Raw genomic sequence first — 18,906 nt, 5'->3', positions numbered from 1 at the left:
AATTAGCTTACAGTTGAAAACCTCTTAGAGATTGTTTAGGCAGTATGAAGCGGTATATAAATGATCCATAGATTTGACTCTCCATGGCTTGAAAATATTTTTAAAAATATAAAATCCAAAAAGCAAACCTTAATTTTGCCATTTTATATAAAGGACACCATTTTACTATGCTACTGTATTTAGTAGGACTTGGAGCATCCACAGATTTTGGTATCCACTGCAGGTCCTGCAAACAAACCCCAATGGATACCAAGGACCCACTATATGTTAGGAGGACACATTCTTTTGCTAGTTAAAGACCTATAATTGTGTCAGATGTCTTCCTTTCTTTTTCTCTTTCACTACAGATGTTGCAAGCACACATCCAACAGAATTAAATTGTTTTGCTCCCAAGAGATATTAGCATGGTTACATTTTGCTGGATAATTACTGACAGGTGAAGATATACCTTGAAGTCATTGTTGAATCTTCCATAATTTACTCGGCCCATACTTTCTACCAACAAGTCCAAGTATGTTCCAACCTTCCCCGTTATATTTAGCTTCTGCAGACCGTTTCTTTCAAGAACTCCTTGAGGAACCTGCATGAACATCAACACTTTAAATCCAAACCTGAAACAGGGTGCAGAACACAAACTACTTTAGTGTGCACTGCACATCTCTATTGTTTGGTTTATCTGTACTTTCATTGTAGTGATTTAGTAAGAACTTAACTTCCAGCCAAACGCTGCCAACTCATAATCTGAATAAGGTGCACACTACGATACTCATCTGAGTACCTCAAAATCCTTAAGTTTTCATGTGCTGAGACATAATAACATGTTCTAGCAAAATATGAATTTCCCCACCCACAAAGGTCATGAAGTTTAAGAGGCTTAATCAAAGTGATATGCTTGACACGTGTAGTCAAACAGGTAATGAAAGCAACCCATGATATTCTTGGTGCTCTTATCTTTCTATTTAAAAAAATAAGTAGAAATATAATTGAAATTGGGAGGGGGGAGTGACTTTTCAGTCAGAACCACAAAAACATGAACCACAGGCTGGACAGTAGATTCATCCATCCCTGATGTGTTGGCAAATATCACCCAAAGTGTGCCTCACAGTCTCATGTGTTTTTTGATTCCCCCCGCCCCCCCAAAAAACTTCTCTTTCCTTGATGTTATGATACAATGGTGGAAGGTTTGTCCTCCCTAAGTCCAAGATTTGCCTTCTGGGAGAGGAGCAGTGGCAAGAAATCAGTAACATGGCATTTCTAACATGCTTTGCGTACGCCAGAGGCACTGTGAAATTAAAAGTCCTGGTTATTGTCTTGAGCATGAACCTAGTTTGTCCTTCCATCTATCTGATGCTTCTTATGACTTCTTAGCAGCTCCAAAGTATCACACAAATGTGGGGATGATCTCTGGCTCTACGCTTGACAGGAACACCCATCAAAGTGCAATTCTAAAGTGTATGCAACAAAGCACAATAGAACCATGAGGGCACTACACTGCCGTGCTTTCAGCTGCAAAAGAAGGGATGTGGAACTCGTTTGATCCAAAGGGTGACTTCCCTTAAGACTCTCTCAGAGGGCCAGAAGATGTCAAGGGAGAGGCCCTTCCTCTGGAAGCTTCACTCTTTCCTCCAATGAAGTTCACTTCAGCACCATCTCAGCTTCTGCAGAAAGCCAGCATTTTCTGCAACACTGTGCAACTAGGAATACAAGCTCTAATCTCTCATCAGTGTTCTTTGTGCAGCATTAAGCTGGTGAAAGCTGGCATGGGTGGGGCTTTGAGGAAAAGGTACAGGGCCATGCAAAAGCATGAGTAATGTCCATGGGCTGTCCCTTTCTACCTATAAGAATTACAAAAGTTTTTCTTTTTTGGTATTTAATCATGGTTATAGAAGCAGGCAGGGGTTGGACCCTCACCATGGGGAGTAGATGACCGATCACACATGAAAGAAAGAAAAAAAACGGAAAAAAGAAAAACCAGCCAGAAAAAAACCCCCACCTACAATTGTAGCTTTAACAACAAGAAAACTAGAAGTTATGGTATTTTGACCCCTTACCCCATCCACGGAGACATAGGCACGATCATGAATTCCACCATATATTGATGACTGAAGAGTTTCCTCACTACAGTTTTTTGGTAACTTGGTTCTGTATAATACATATCCAAAGTACTTGAAGGGAACAGGGAAGGGAAAGCCATGAAATAAGATGTTACTGTACTTACTCTGACAAATCAAAACCACATTACAAAATGAAGAAAAGAACCTCCCCAACTTTTATATCACTATAACTCACTTTTATCCACCGCACAGTAAAAACTATGTTGGTTTTAAGAATTCAGTCTAATCAAAACAGAAGCAGTACCTATTGAATATGTACACTGCTGTGCTAGTCTGTATCAGCATACAAAGGAATCTGTATCACCTTTGAAACTAGCTGTGAGGAAGAGGTTTGTAGCATGTGTGGAGAAAAGGCAGACTGGAATGTGGGCAACATCCAATCAGAGTGAGCCTGGCATTAGCCAATGCGAGTTTCGCCAAGAAAAAGTGGGGACTACTCTCAGGAGCAGATATAAATATGCTGAGTGTCGCATGTTGAGGTGGATAGGAACCAGATAGGGAAAGAGCTCTGAGTCAGAGGTATATTAGACCCTGAGGGGTTTTAACAGCCAAGGTGACTGAGATACACTGCTGAAAGGGTTTTGAGTACCCAGGTTGGCCTCAAAAGAGGTCAAGTGTGGAAATTGGTGTGGCTGGTAAAGTCATAAAGTAGCAACCAAGTTTTAAAGCTCAGAGTCTTATGTGAAACTGTAACCTAGATGCTACTTATAGAATATAGTAACAGATACCATAAATCTTTGTAACTGCTTTGGATTTTTTTGGATTTTGGAATATTTGCATATACTGTACATAATGAAAAATTTTGGAGATGGGATCCATGTCTAAACACGAAATTCATTTATGTTTTGTACAGAACTTGTAGACATAGCCTGAATGTGATTTTATACATAATATTTTTAACAATTTTGCACATGAATCAAAGTTTGTGTACACTGAACCATCAGAAAGCAAAAGTGTCAAATAACTAATTAACTATTTGCTGCCATTTCGTGACACTCAGTATCTGCCAAGTGAGGTGGCTGTCCAACTCTAGAATCCAGAATCTCCTTTAACCTTGTCTACCTGCCCTATGCCCTACCCAGTATGCCTTGGGAGGGTTGTATGTTTGGTTATTTGTTTGGCTTTTCTAAACTTTTTAAAATGCAAATCTGCAGTTCTGGTAATGTGAGTTTGAAGGGTGTTTTGTTTTTTTTTAAAGAAAAGAAACACACACACAAAAAAAGCAAATCAGGCTGTTTGGAAATAGCAAGGAGGAGGAGGGTAGAGGAGGCGACTGTGATACCACATGACTGCCAATATTGCAACTGGGATTGCCATGAGATTGGGAGCTACTGATGGGTTTTTATGGTCAATGAAAAAGGATGCAATAACTTCACTTGGCATACACAGCAGCTATGGGTTGGAGTCAACATCATGTGAGAAATATCGCCAAAGGTGCTATTTTACAACTATAATTGTGATTTAAAAGCCGAGCGTGAAAATCCCCTAGCTCTCTACAGAAAGTACAGAGAATACAAGATCAGATCTTCCTGAAGAGCTTACAATCTCTCCTGAAAAGACTGCCACATAGGATGAAACAGTTTGTCAATTCACAGCTAATGTAAGATAATCAGTTTTTTATGTTATAATAATTGTTCCAAACAGCATATTTTGTTTTAAGAGACTGTACAATATGCTGCCTCAACACCATTCTAGGATGAATGCCTACCTGCTTCAGTTGAACAAATGTTAAAGGGTAGGCCGTTTTCACTGGTCCTGATGGTGACAAGTCCTTGAGACGCTCCCTCACTGTACCCGCCTACAAATGCAGCAATGACAGGCTATAATTTGAAATTTAAACTGTAAATGTCTACATGAATTCATGCTTACATTAACAAATTCTGGTCATTCAGCATAAAAATAAAGATTGCTTACAGGACAATGCATATGCATAGAAATGTTCTTGTATTAAGTAGTATACTAGTGCAATTCATCATCATCATCATCATCATCATCATCATCATCATCATCATCATCATCATCTCCTCATCAAAAACTTAATGTGTAAGACAGGAAAAAGGAAATGTGTAGCCATTTGCCTTTTGGTGCTGTTCACATGCTCTTAAACAGTCCCAAAAGAATTGCCAAAATTGCAGGCACGTTAAGAGAGTGACTGTGTAAGACGAAAATGTTTGCACACTTTACAACCACATTTGTAAAGCAGATGAATACCCTGAGCCTTCTAAGACCTTGAAGGCATCTCTTTTTCCAGGAACTAATTTCTCAGAAGTTGCTGCATGTAATGGAACTTTATAGTGTTCTTTATACATTGAAAAATTCACCAGAGAAAGCACTTAATTAGTTTACTTACTTCCACTGAGAAAGTCAGAGATTTCCCTCTCCAAGCTCAAGAATCTGGTCCTCAAAAACTCACAAAGCTCTCCCAAGTTTACAGACTGCTGATAAAGCAAATTGATATCTGCCTTTTATAAAACTGAACTGTCCACTCTATGCACATGAACATTCATCTACTGTACAACACACAGACACAGAGACAAACAGACATATTTACCTTTCTCAGTGGAACACGTCCATAGGCAAACTTGGGAGTTGTTGGAGGTATAGGGCCCTCTGGTATTTGCTTGAACTAAGAACAACATAACAAAAATATAATAGCCTCCTTTGCAACTCAAATGACCAACTTGATTCAGCCTGAGTTAATCTGGTACATGAATAATAATAATAATAATCTTTATTTCTAACCCACCTCTCCTCATGGATCAAGGTGTGAACAACAACAAATTAACAAATGCATGACATCAGTTAAAAACACAACATCAGTGTACAGTGTCCGCATATCGCACATAGAAAGCAGCGTCATAGGGCTGTGTCACAGCCTTTATGACACCGCAAGGAAGAAGCTGCTCTAGGCAGCTTCTTACAGGCTGTGTATTGTTCCCACGCGGTTTGGCTGCTGTGAACAATATGGAGCAAGGACATGTGGCGTTTTGCCACCCATATGTACAGCCCCATACATATTAAAACAATCCATATTTAAAATTCATCATTTAAAAATCACAATTTAAAAATAATCTGCATAAGCCTGGAAGAGATTGGTCATTAATTCGGACAGCATATTCAGATATTGAATCACTTCCAACATGAAAACAATGTAATAACCTTTGATGTAGGTAGGATGCCTGTAGCCATTATGGTAATGCTCCACAGTTGCTTGTGATCTATGGCATTAGTAGTTGACTTTCTTACTAGTTTTTGTTTCCAGCCAGACTAGTTTGGGGTTTTATTCACTGGGATGCTGCTCTGTAAAACCCGACTGAAATATATGCACTACTCCAAGGTTGCTGCCACACTGCAAAATTAATGGAATTTAACACTGCTTTAACTACCATGGCTCCTTCCTTTAATATCTTGGCATTTGTAATTTGTTGTGGCACCAGAGAACTCTGAGAGAGAATGCTAAGTATCTCACAAAATCACAAATCCCAGAATGTCATAACATTAACCCACGGCAGTTAAAGCAATGGGAAACTACATTATTCTATAGTGCAGATGCAGCCCAGGAGACCATCCCAGTGCTCCCTGACTCAGTGTGTTGCAGACAGCACCTAACTCCTATTCCAAATGTCATTAAAATTCCTAGGGTCTAGTTCAATTGACTTCTCAGTATTCCGATTTTTCTACCGTGAGTTACTCTAAGGAATTTTGATTCCTTGGAGTTCTGTCTCATTTGTAAGTAGGTTCTGGAATATATCCAGCATCCCCATCCGCCCACATTCCTGTCCAAATAACATCTCATACAGGGGAAGGGAAATTCGGTCAGTGGAATAAGTGTGTCACCGAATAATGGTACACTCCTATCTGGGATGGTCATCCTCTTTCATTGAGTGCGCAGTTTCAGGAGGGATGCACATGGAGCAGTGAGGAAGGGAGGGGACACCTAGCCAGTCAGATCAGCCGAATCAACCCTGGCAATCAATGCCAATCACCATCACATCCATAATTGTATTATCAAATTCTGGATTAAATCATCATATCTTAATAGATAATCAAAAACTACTTAATAAGAAAGTAGTTACTGTTACAACTCTAAAGGTGGTTAGTTTAACATCACAGTTGCAGCATATAAAATAACCCCAGACTTCTCAAAAGTAACTAGGGTCCAAAACACACTGCAGAAATAATCCAGTTTGACACTGCTTTAACTGCCCTTGCAATGCTAGGGAATTCTGGGAACTGTAGTTTTGTGAGACATTTAACGTTCTTTGTCAGAGAGCTCTGGTGCCACACTAAACTACAATTCCCAGGACTCCCTAGAAATGAGCCAGGGCAGATAAAGTGGTCTCGATCTGGATTATTTCTGCAGTGTGTTTTGGACCTAGGTTACTTTTACTTTTTAAAATGTCTGAAATGTTTCAATGCTACAAGCCTTTGGCCTGTAATACAAACTCTTTCTTCCCATCCACCCTACTGATGCTTGAAGACTCACAACAGCACACTATACTCAAAAAACCCTTCCATGATATAGTGTGGTCATAGCTCCATAACTATAAAAAACATGTTTAAATTACAGTTATACCACAAAGGAATTGAGGTTATCCCTTGTTGAGTTACAATCGTAAAGTAGCTTAGTGATTTCTTCATAATTAGAAAAGAGGATTAACTAAATTTTATCTCTAGACACAAGTGGGAACTACATTTACATTTTTATGAGCTAATCCTGCTCAACTGAAACATGCCAGAAAGCTCATAAGAATCCTGCCACAGTTGTTGTTTTCAATAGTTATAAAAAACTGGAAGCAAAGCCTAATGTTGGATGAGATGCATCAACAAAGCTTCAGAAGGAACTCACCATGGCAATGACTTCCATGATGGCAAAATATTTCTCTGTAAGATCTCCTGCTTCACTCAATGGAGCATCATAATCATAGCTAGTAGGTTGTGGCATATAAGGCATATTTGCTCCTGCAAGGAAGAAAAGAATACAGACAGAACAGTTGGTTGCTTCTGTTACACTATCCATCAACAGGATAGCCTTTACTTTGTCTTATCTCCATTGTGAACATCTCTACTGATTAATTTGAAAAAGGGTACATATGAGTGGGGGACATATATTTTAGCATTTGATTTTCCAGCAGCAGATTGTGCCAATTCCTTCATTACATAAATGCTAAATTATGATCCCAGCAAGATGGCCTGACTTGAAGCACCTACCCTCTCCAGCCCTTAGGTAACTCACATGAACACCATTCATGTTTTTTGCTTTGTTTTGTCCTTTGATATATCTCTAGACACAAAACTATTATTCTGCATGTGAGGAAACCTTCCCTTACTGTCCATGGATTCTGCATCCACAGATTCAGCCAACCACAGCTCAAAAATATTCGCACAAAGAAAAAAAACCTAAAAGTAATTGATTTTGCCATTTTATACCAGGGATGCCATGTTACTACACCACTATATATAACGGCACTTGAGCATCCAAAGATTTTGGTATCCATGGAGAGTATTGAAAACAAATTCCAGCAGATACCGAGGGCCAACTGTAATGCCATGGTTTCAGATAATGTTGCGTTTCTCCTCTGTTTCAAAAAAAGAAGAGTAGGCTTCTGTTGTAACCTCCAGAGTTATTATTCTCATATCCGCTTTTCCCATTCTTTTAAAGAGAAACAATCCCAATATTGAAATGACTCGACTAAACAATGCCCAGTTAAACACAAACACACAACACCCCTTACCATTCCAATAGCCAAAATTAGTCCCTCCTATGAACATGTACCTGAAAAGACAAAGAACTACATAAACATTCAAGGATGCTGCACAGATGGTCTCATTTAAACAGATCCTGATGAACCTACATGTTCACATTAGCACCGCTTGCCAGGATCTCATAAAGACTTTTAGCCAAAATTGACGCTGGTACAGTGGAATGACGTTGACCCCAGTGATCCAACCAGCCAGTGTAAAACTCTGAATTGACCTGCAAGGAACAACATACAAAGGGAACTTCTGAACAGAATAGAATTGTAAAACTGAGAGCCTAATCCAATGTTAATCTAGAAAGCTTTGCAATTTTCCTATCCCCCCTGTTAACAGTAAACCCAAGGGGATGAAGTTCTTCAGTGGTTATGAAAATACCTCACTGTATGTAAAGCTGAAAAACAAAGGGCATGGTCTGATAAAGGTGTTACATTTCAATCAAACAGGAAAAAATATGCAAGTGCTCATGTGCATACTGGACTTAAACAGAACTGCTAGCCATATTTTAGAATATATTTGGTCTTCTGCTTTCAAGGCCCTCTTTTTTTGCACACTAGTACAGAGAATGGTATGTGTGAGCCCAAGGCTTGTCATGACTGGTCCATGATTTAGTTTAACAGTTAATGATAATTTTTGTTCTGGAATGTTAGTTTAATTATGACATAGCTGAATTATTAAGCATAACAAACAGAGAATGCTTTCTCAAGAAAATAATAATAGTTTCTTCAAAGGAAGCTTTGCTTCACTAATTTTTTAGAATTCACTCAGAGTTTCACAGAGAAGGAAATATAATTATAGATGTGAAAACGCGAAATGATGCAGTGATGGGGCTGCAGTCCAAAATCGGTAAAGAGAAACATATGGCTACTCTAAATGAATTTAAATATGTAAGGTCAAACAAAATGCACCCAAGGATACTAAATGAACTTGCAGATGTCCTCTAAGAGCCTCTTCTCTAATTTTCTAGAATTCTTGTAGATCATATGATGTCCCTGCCAACTGGAGGCTGGCAAATTTTGTCTGTCATCTTCAAAAAGAAAAAAGAGAAAGAAGAACTGCCAACCTGTCAGCTTGACATGGATATCAGAAAAGCTTCTAGAAGAGATTCCAGGAGAGAACAATTCTAGAGGAAAGTAAGAGTATCATTCTGTTCTTCTTTTGTCAGACCTCACCTGGAATACTGTGCCCAATTATGCTTAAGGAGGAAATGGACAAACTGGAATATGTCCCAATGAAGGTGAAAAAGAGAAAAAAAGGTCTGGGAACCAAGCCTTATGGAGAAACTTTGAGGAGGATTAGGATGATATAACAGCCATCTTTTTAAAAATCTGAAGAGTTGTCATGTAGAAGATGGAGCAAACTTGTTTTCCATTGTCTCAGGACCTGAACCAATGTAATCAAAGAAAGAACATTCTGACTAAGACATTGGGAAGGACCTCCTGATGGTAAGTTCTATTCAACAGTGTAACTGACCTGGAAAGCAGCGAACTCTCCTTTGTTGGAGGAGTTTAAACAGAAGTTGGATGGCCACTTCTAAGGAATGCTTTAGTTTTTGATTTCTATAGGTGTCTAGACTAGATGGCCCTTGGTATACATTACAATACTTGAATCTAAGTTTTGTATCTTCTTTCTTCCCAAGAACCTTCAAAGCTATGTAGATGCGTGACCCAGTGGCTTTTTAGTCATGTTTACAATACACACTTACAGCATAGATTTCTAAGCAGCCATAAACTGTAGTTACAATCACTATTGTAACAATGTAGTGGTTTTAGATTTCTGGTTTTCTGATAAATTCCTAAGCAGGAGTCATGTTAGTCTGTTGCACCAAAACCAACAAAGCCTACAAAATCCTTGCAATAGTAAATTTGGCTGCCTTTAAACTGCCACAGGCCTCCTGCTGTTATGTGATAGATATCATGGAAGTTCATTTTTGCTGATCTAGCTGGCACACCTGAATTCTAGTTCTTATCTCAGCCTCACAAGCAGGGCCAGCCAGGATGTTTTTCTTCATGAGACTAAACACAAGATGGCATCCCTTTCTATCTACAAAAGCCAACTTTTGTATTTCAACACAGACTAGGAGATAGGGTTCTCCACCATCCCCAAAGCAGATGCCAGTTATAGGGGGCAAGATAGACCCTGTGGCACATGCATAGATGTTCTCGGAGAGAATGGAAATGGCCAGGGGGCTCTGGAGTAAGAACTGTGGGTTGACTGCCTGAAGCACCCGCTTCATTTTATCTAATGGTGGGGCCTCCTCTGCCCAAACACAATCTTATTGCAGTCACAACATCTCAAACTTAATTTCCTATTAGCAGAATGAGGAAACCCCTGCAAAGAACTTTAGAAATAAAAAATGACACATCGGTCACAACAGAGGTAGAAAGTCTTTTTATGACACACAAGGGACTCAGAAGGGGGAAAATATTCTTTGTTTATCAGATCAATCTAGTTTGAAAAATCCACCCCAACTAGACATAATGTACCCTTTGCCAATGCACATACAGCTAGAGGTATAGATGAAGATGAATAAGCTTCATTTACATTTCTTCCACTGCCAAAGCTACTTTATGCAGTGCTGGCTGTCATAGCTCTGTAGTGACTACATACACTGCAGTGCCATCTGTGGGTGGCACAAACTCTTAGATTTGCTCTGTCAGTAATGAAAACAAGTTAAGAAAATCTGCTGACATTAAAGATCTAAGAGCAATATGAAGTAAGAGCTGTCCTCCTCAGACCAACTCAACATGTGCTTTGGCTCACATCTATTCCTTGCACATCTGTATCCAATTCTTGCTACAATAGTGATGGGGACCATGTGGTCTTCCAAATGTTGCTGAATAAATTATGCTTGCTAGGGCTGATGGAAGCTTCAATCCAATACCTGGGGTGGGTACACATTACTGTCCTGTAATATTCTGTCCTACAATATCAGACGTGGTAAGAATGTATTATTGTAGGTAGAAGGTAATTCAAGACCAACTGATAGTTCACTGGATGACTGGCAGTGGAATGGGAAGGATTTCTTAATTATTTAACAACAGGAGAGCAAAAGGGTTTTCTCTCTCCTGCCCTCCCACACAACAGTGAGACTGTTAGAGACTGACCTATTGTAATTTGGAAATAAATTTCTAGTTGTATATGCAGGCCAACACAGTGTATAGCTAATTAGGTACATTGAAAACATCTTTGGCTCTCATCCTGAGCCACCATTTTGTGTCTAGGTCTGCTGCTACACTCAGTGATATGTGTTGGCTCCAAATGATGGGCCTTGGTATTGCAGCAGATCCCAGAAGCTTGGAAATGACCCTGAGTCCATGTGTCCTTTTATGTTCCCAGCCATTTCTCTGTGATACAGGTTAGGCAGAGAAATTCTGTCTGGTTCAGGGTCACCCAGTCAACTTCATGATTTAGTAGGGATTTGAACCAATGTGCCTCTCATCTAAGTCAAACGCTTTCAATGCACCACACTAAAACAAATGTATTTCCAGGAATATGGGAGAAAGTCCTTTTAACCAGCAAGCAGCAGAGGGAGCTAAAATGTACAAATTTGAGAGAAATAGATTTGAAACAAACACATAGGATTTAACAATAGAGTTAGAAATACATGACTAGAGTAGAAAGGATTATATAATCGTATGCTATAATTAGATTACATATATAGATAGTATGGAACCACATATATACATGTATACTATTATAATCAATATTTCTAATGGGATTGAATAAAGTTCAACTGAGGCCCTTTTATTGAAGGGGAATAAAAAAAAATAATAAGTTGGTAAAGGAAATAGTTTTTAGATAAGTTTTTATATTATGCTCACTTTATAAAAATATATTGGACTTCAAGTTATTAAATATGTAACACACTGTTATCTATTAAATAGATTGTTTTGTAAGAATTAAGGGGTTTATATCTTTGATAAATAAACATGATACACTTTTCTTAGAGGTCTTTAAACAGGGACTGGATGGCCATAGGTAAATGGGGATGTTTTTGATTGAGAGTTCCTGCATGACAGAAGAATGGGGTTGGACTGGATGACCTTAGGGATCCCTTCCAATCCTATTATTTTATGATTTTGTGATTCTAGAATATGTTGAGTTTAGTTATTTTATAAAACATAGATTGAATAAGTTACTCTTGGCTATATCAAGACTATTAAGATGGCTAGTGTCTTGTTTAGAAAATAAATAAATAAATAATAAAGTAAACTTGCATTACAAATATAGCAATTAAATTAGACAAAAGGGTTTCAAAGGAAAGAAACCGTTGTCTGCACCTGCACATCAAGGACAAAGTTATAGGGAGAAATAAATCAACAGATAAGGGAGTTTTATTCTCACTAATTGACAAGAATACTTTTTTTCATAAAAGGGTGACTTAAAGTTCACACCAAAATCTGACTGACCATGCGTAATAAGGGGTTATGAATATTAGAACACACCTATGAATCTATAATGACTAATTTAAATGATCATGAGATGTATGATATGGGTGGTGATGTTACATACATGCAAAGGAGGTCTTAAGACTAATCACATGTCTTTATCTGGCCAATGAAAAATATGATGATAATAATGATGATATAAAGAACTGTATAAATAAGGTGCAAAATCTGTGTAAACCCGTGCTATCTCTCTTTGCTTAATTTTGCTGATAGATTGATTGCACCCTATTCTGCAGAATTGATTATATTTTTAATAAATATGGCTTATTGTACTTTCACCTGATTATTTGTTTGGTTGTTTTCTTAAATCCTTCTTGTCTTTAGCTCAACAAATTGGAAAGTGGATTTTTATATCTCACAAAATTGAAGTAATATCCAGGGTCCCCTGACAAAATGACTCATACAAGTAAGATAATCCACATATAAGTGCAATAGTGCTTTGGAAGTTTCTGTGAGTTTGGGCATAATTTTATGTCAACTAGAACGCAATTGAAAATATTGTTAGGGTTATTAAGAGGCGAAGGATCACAAGATGCTTTTGCTTTAAGGTCGTATTCAGCTTCTTCACACTGGTTGTCATTGGCTCCAAGGCTCCATCCATTGTACCTCCTTGTTATATTTGCCCTAAGTCATATTTTGGAGTCATACTGCAGCAATTGTGCAGAATGATCTCAGGATGCTAATGTCAGGAGCCTTTTTATATCAGGAAGTGCTATTGCCAGGTTGTTATGAGCTGGACCTCATCAATGTGGACTTTGGTATTTGATACTGTGCTCACTGTTTGCACTTTAATCAGTTTCCATGGGTGATTCCCACCTCTTTGTAAAACAAAGATAAACACAGACAAAAGTGACTTACAATTACCTCACCCTGATCATCATGAATTTTTCATCAAGTAGCAGCTAGATCAGGCATCGGCAACGTGCGGCCCGCGGGCCGCATCCGGCCCGCGAAGCCTCTAGGACTGGCCCGCGCTCGCCCCTGCCGCCGATTGCGCCGCCGATTTTGTTTTTTAAAATGGCGGCGCCCCTCTAGGAGGCCCGGGGCGCTTGCTGCAGCCCTGTTCCAGGGCTGCAGGGCCGCGCCAGCCCTCCGAATGGGCTCCGCCCTCCTCCTTTCTCTCTCTGCCCTTCGCCCTCCTGGCTCCGTTTTCCTAGCTCTGCCCTCCTCTCTCCGCCTCCCTCTATGAATAGAAGAGTGTGGAGGGGAGGGAAAGGAGGAGGCGGCAGAGAAAAGGAAAGCGAAAGTAAGAGAGCCAGCCAGCCAGCCAGCCAGCCGGAGCGAGCCACTGAAGAGGTTGGTTGGTGCATGTATTTTCCTCTGCTTGGTGACTGTGATTTACTCTCCCTTGGTATCTTTGCAAACCCCCCCCCCCCCATGCTCCTTTGGGCATGCTTTGATTCTGATTTCCTGCATGGCAGGGGGTTGGACTGGATGGCCCTTGGGGTCTCTTCCAACTCTATGATTCTATGAGGAGAGAGGGAGAGAGAGAAAGGGTGGGAGGGTGGGAGTGAGAGGGAGGGAGGAAGGGAGAGAAAGAGAGGGAAGAGAGAGAGAGAACCACAGCCACTGAGCCAGGTGAGAGGTTTGTTCATTGGGGGAGGGGGGTTATACTACCTGTGCCTTTGTGTTTTGAGACAGTGGCATGCATTTTTTGCTGTTTTGTGGCCTTGCCTAGTAGCTTCCATCCTTGCAAATACTGCTATTATTATTGTTGTTATCCCTTGGTATTGTCTTTGCAAGATCCCCCCACATGGACTTGCTTGCACATTTCTGGGTTCAGACAGTGGCATGCATTTTTTGCTGTTTTGTGGCCTTGCCTACTCGCTTCTTGCAAATATTGTTATTATTATGCGGCTCCGCCCCCGGAGGGTGGAAACTCCACCCCTGACATGTGGCCCTGCCTCCAGATAGTGGAAGCTCCGCCCTGGCATGCAGCTCCGCCCCAGAGGGTGGAAGCTCCACCCCCGTGTACAGCTCCGCCCCCGGAGGGTGGAAGCTCCACCCCCGGCTTCGGCCCCCCAGTTGTCTGAGGGACAGGAACCTGGCCTCCGGCTCAAAAAGGTTGCCTACCCCTGAGCTAGATCTTTTCAGAAAGGTCATTCTTTTCCACCCTAATCAAACTTTCCTACATATACTCACCTCCCATGCTTCATTGTTCCTGTTGCTCTTTACCTTGTCAGCACTATACTGTGCTCACCTGAGGTGTCCAAAACAGCACTAAAACACTTTAATCTTGCTGTACGAATCATATGCCCGGCTATATCTACAAATCAAACCAAGCCTCAATCCATATCAAGTGTCAGGGTTACTACTACCATTTTTGTACTGTTACGTACTCACATTCACCAATATTCATGATCATACAGGGGGAATAATCATACCAAGGGGCCTTTAGGCTCGCTGTGTCTCTGTGTTAAAAATGCTGCTGTGACATTTCGACCTGCAAATAATAATAATAAAACAGATTATAATCTGATTCCTATCCTACTGTGTCTCTTAAACTTTTAAACGGTACTGCATTTCTGTAGTACAAACAAACTGACTCTGCTTAATGAGAGAACTACAGCCTAGGCAGAGCTGTGCAAGATCTCTGCCATTTTATACTGCATTCATATTAAAAGCATTGCAAAGAGTAAAGGACCAGTAGTCAAATATGATAAAGCACTTTCTGAGGGAAAAAAGTGGAATAGTTCAAGATGTGTTTGAAGGGAAACTAGAAGGAAGAAGAATTAACACATCAAGCAAATTTAAGAAAAAGAAGCAGAGTGAAAAAATTGCTAATAGGAATAAATTTGTACAAGTTAAAATATCTGAGGGTGATTTAACATAAATCTTTGAAATGAAAATTAGAAATGTCCACACCAGGGCACTTATTTAAATATGAATTAGTAAATAGGTTTAATCAATGTGGGGTCTGAATTTCTGTCACAGGTCCAAAACACACTACAGAAATAATCCAGTTTGAGACCACTTTAACTGCCCTGGCTTAGTGCTGGAGAATCCTGGGAATTTTAGTGTATTGTGACACCAAAACTCTTTGACAGAAAAGGCTAAATATCTCACAAAACTTTAGTCCCCATAATTCCCTAGCATTGAGCCAAGGCAGTTAAAGCAGTCTCAAACTAGATTATTTCTACCGTGCGTTTTTGATCACAGTCTTAACCGCAATGAAAATGACCAAGAACAAGAGGAAGATTAGATGATGATGGTGGTGATGATATCATCATCATTATCATCATCATCTGAGAATAAAAAGATTTGGGTTATTTCATTACATTATCGAGAGGTTTATTACATAACTGCACCCTGCACTGATAGAAAATGTATCCTCCAGTGTTGGCTGTCCCTTTTATAGCAGAGGAGAGAAACATGTTGCCCTCCAGATGTTTTTGGACTGATTTTCTGTCCTTGTGAATAACTATTTTATAAGATTGGTAGAAGTACAATGCCACAATATTGGGAGGACCAAATTTCTGCTGCCCAGAGCTAAACAATATTTTAAGTTTTACCAATTAACAGTTTGACTTCCTTTATGCACTGGCAAATATCCTCCGCATCTTTATTTAGAAATAAGTCTCACTGCATTCAAAGAATAGACTTTGGAATACTTACCCTTTTTGAATACAGTTCTTAGAATCCTCCAGCTGGCTGCAGGATTCAGTGAGTCGGAATCTAAAAAGTAACTCCTTGAAGCTTTGTCAAGGACTTTATTGTAAAGTATGTGTGCAACCTTAAGATTACCACTCACCTGGTCCAAAATCCACAGTTGAATACAGGCCTTGAAGAGCTCCACATCGCAAGAAGATTGGACTTGCACCATCTGTGGTAAACAGCACTACTTCATCCCCGAGGGACTGCCGAAAAAGATTTTTCAGGTAACGAAGGTAATCAAAATCACAAGCGAAGTAACTCCCATATTCATTTTCAACCTAAAAAAAATTTAAAATGCGGATGTACACCAAAATTACATTTTTTAAAAGCTGATACCCACCATCAGCTATTCACAGCAGATTTTAGCGATGTTGTGCAACTCCTGGATCATGCACTATGTCACAGCTTTGAAGAGGGGTTTTTTTGCACTACAGCTTCCACAATTTCCCAGTAGGCATTGCCACTCTATTCACATTATATACCTGACTTTTGTAACATTTGGTTTCTTGCTTTCATCATTTCATAGGTCCTACATGGTTTCTAAAGAAATCACTCCAGCAGTGCCAGATTTTACAAGCATACCACTAAACAAGTGAACCATCAATGGCCTTTCAAATGGGCAAATCTTTGAGAATTATGGTTAATCATTAAGCATATCCAGGAGTAGCCACATTGGCCATATAGCAAAATACAATAACATCCAAAATCCACAAAACAGTGATATGTTTATTGGGACAACCAAAAATGCACAATATACATGTTGCAAGCTTTTAAAGCTACACTGGCCATTTCATCAGGAATAGGTGTTAAAAATCATAAACGAGAAAGAAAAGAAATGATGATGTTAGTCACAAGCCTGAATTTTGTTGAGATATTATGGTTGTAGTCCTCATTTCAGATGGTATGCAAAATATGCATTTTGATTGGTCCATTAAAGGTATCATTATTTTGTGGGTTTTGGCTGTTATTGTACACGTTTAAACATTTTTAACAGCATTCATGGTTTTTGTTTGTTGCTTGCAACTAGCAGTACTCATTGTGATTCAAGCATTTTACCTGGACCATGATAATTGGGCCACCATTCTGATAAAGATGAAGCCTCATCTTTGGTAGCAAGACCCCCATCCAGCTTTCTACAGCTGCCAAATAATCTGAAGAATTAGAAACAAGAATATTTACATATCTAAAATTATATTTTGTAATGACAAAATCCACTTTGTTTTGGAATATGTCAGTGTCTTTCATTAAATCATTCTTTGCATCATACTTCACTTGAATAATCTGACATTACCCACAAACCTGATTATTTATCATTTTAGATGTTAATTTATTTTTATATTAATATTTTGCTTTTTCTCCAAGGGGCTCAAATTGGTTGATACACATGGGAGGGGGGGAGGACTAGGTAGATAGAGAGCTATTGGCAGTGCAGTCTATGGTTCTGCTATCATTGGGGGAAGAGGGTGACTCTGTTTCAGATTTTAGTCAGAACTTTAAAGGAACTATCCAAGGTTCTTCCCATACTTTCAGGATTGGGTTCAGAGCCTTGGATAGCGCCTTTAGAAAGCAGATTAAAACCCAGAGCAGATTCATTACGCTACTCACATCAGAGCCATTAAGTGCTAGTACCCAAGGTCACTTAGCTGAGCTTTACATTATGACCCCCATATCTGCGGGACTAGTAATCAGTTTGACTTACCCATGTCTGGGAAAAAAGGTCTCTTGAGGCATCTGGAGGGCCTCTAGCATGACTCTATGGTAAACTTCAACCAGAAATATATTGTTCACCATTATCCATGATTTTTTCTAACTACAGCAAATGAGAGCATATTCCCCACAGATACAGGGGTCATACTGTACTGGGAACTGAGTGTAAGCTTCCTCCTTCCTACTGCAGCATCTTTAATCATTACACCACACTGATTCCCTGATGTATTTCAAGTCCTAATTCAACTATCTATGTCATGTTATATTTCTTCCCCACTGTGTGATCATATCCTTGGGTAAGAGAGAAGTATAATGTTATATTTTCTTATCTGAAAGTAGTCGTGAGTTATCAAACTCACACGTATGACCCGATCCTATTCATATCATCACATTTTATTTTCACACATAGGACAGTCTTAACCACAGACAATGACTACCGCACATTTTCATTTGATTTCCTTACCTGGATCAGAAGATCTAAGGACAATAGACTCTTTTTCTAATAACCAGGCAGGTAAACCTCCCTAAAAAGAAAGTGAGAACCCATGTTAAAATGTATGTTCTATTAAATATATGTATAACTAGTTTTACAAAATATGTGTATATGTTTTCTAGTTCAAAGAGTCAACAAGAATAGTAGCTGTACTGGGTATGTAGCCATCCCCTTTTCAAAAAATAGTGAAGTCCTGCACTGAATTAGGGCACTTCCATGCAAGGCTTTTATGGCACAATCTGCCTGATTAATCATGGATGCTGTCAAATTTAGGGTGCTTCCAACCAAGTATTTTCTTGTGCGATCACACTGCTTCATTCATGGAAGGTTACTGCAGGTCAAGATGTCATTCTTGTCAATTTTCAGGCTTGTGTTCTCTTGTTAGTTTGTCTGTCTTTTTTCTTACCAGAGAAAATCCATTATGGAAGACAGAATCGCCGTGCCGTGTATTAGCACTGTTAGTTTCATGCATTATTCAACCTTCATCTTATTAAAGGGACTGTGCAGTTTAGCCGCCTGTTTTTGCCCTAGAAGGAGGCCGTGGCAACAACACGCTGCGACCTCCGGAGAGACCAAAAAGAACCCGTTCTTTTGTGCCCCAGAAGGGGCATCAAAGGTGCTCGCGTGCCATGATGATGCCCCTTGTGCACAGCACTGTTTGGGTACTGCTCATGATGAGCATCATGATGGTGTGCTCTGTGTAAATGGGGACGCACCAAAATGGTGCCCA

At 39.5% G+C, this 18,906-nt stretch overlaps 1 protein-coding gene across 1 annotated transcript in view; it reads right to left on the bottom strand.

Moving 5' to 3' along the window:
* Window positions 1-18,906, bottom strand: part of GLB1 (galactosidase beta 1) — a 47,243-nt gene that overhangs the window by 9,065 nt on the left and 19,272 nt on the right. The window contains exons 4-14 of the mRNA XM_089532730.1: window positions 18,147-18,207; window positions 17,033-17,127; window positions 16,074-16,254; window positions 14,707-14,765; window positions 7,970-8,091; window positions 7,850-7,890; window positions 6,964-7,076; window positions 4,666-4,740; window positions 3,823-3,912; window positions 2,052-2,165; window positions 449-580 (exon numbers count right to left, since the gene is read on the bottom strand). Coding sequence (XP_089388856.1) covers window positions 449-580; window positions 2,052-2,165; window positions 3,823-3,912; window positions 4,666-4,740; window positions 6,964-7,076; window positions 7,850-7,890; window positions 7,970-8,091; window positions 14,707-14,765; window positions 16,074-16,254; window positions 17,033-17,127; window positions 18,147-18,207 — 1,083 coding nt within the window. The remainder of the gene's footprint in view (window positions 1-448; window positions 581-2,051; window positions 2,166-3,822; window positions 3,913-4,665; window positions 4,741-6,963; window positions 7,077-7,849; window positions 7,891-7,969; window positions 8,092-14,706; window positions 14,766-16,073; window positions 16,255-17,032; window positions 17,128-18,146; window positions 18,208-18,906) is intronic.

This window comes from Sceloporus occidentalis, unplaced genomic scaffold (genome assembly GCF_023333645.1).
Source record: "Sceloporus occidentalis isolate IW3139 unplaced genomic scaffold, rSceOcc1.0.p SCAF_7, whole genome shotgun sequence".
NCBI classification, from domain to species: Eukaryota; Metazoa; Chordata; class Lepidosauria; order Squamata; family Phrynosomatidae; genus Sceloporus; species Sceloporus occidentalis.
Note: the sequence above shows the minus strand (reverse complement) of the source record. Positions and strands in the feature narration are given on the sequence as shown.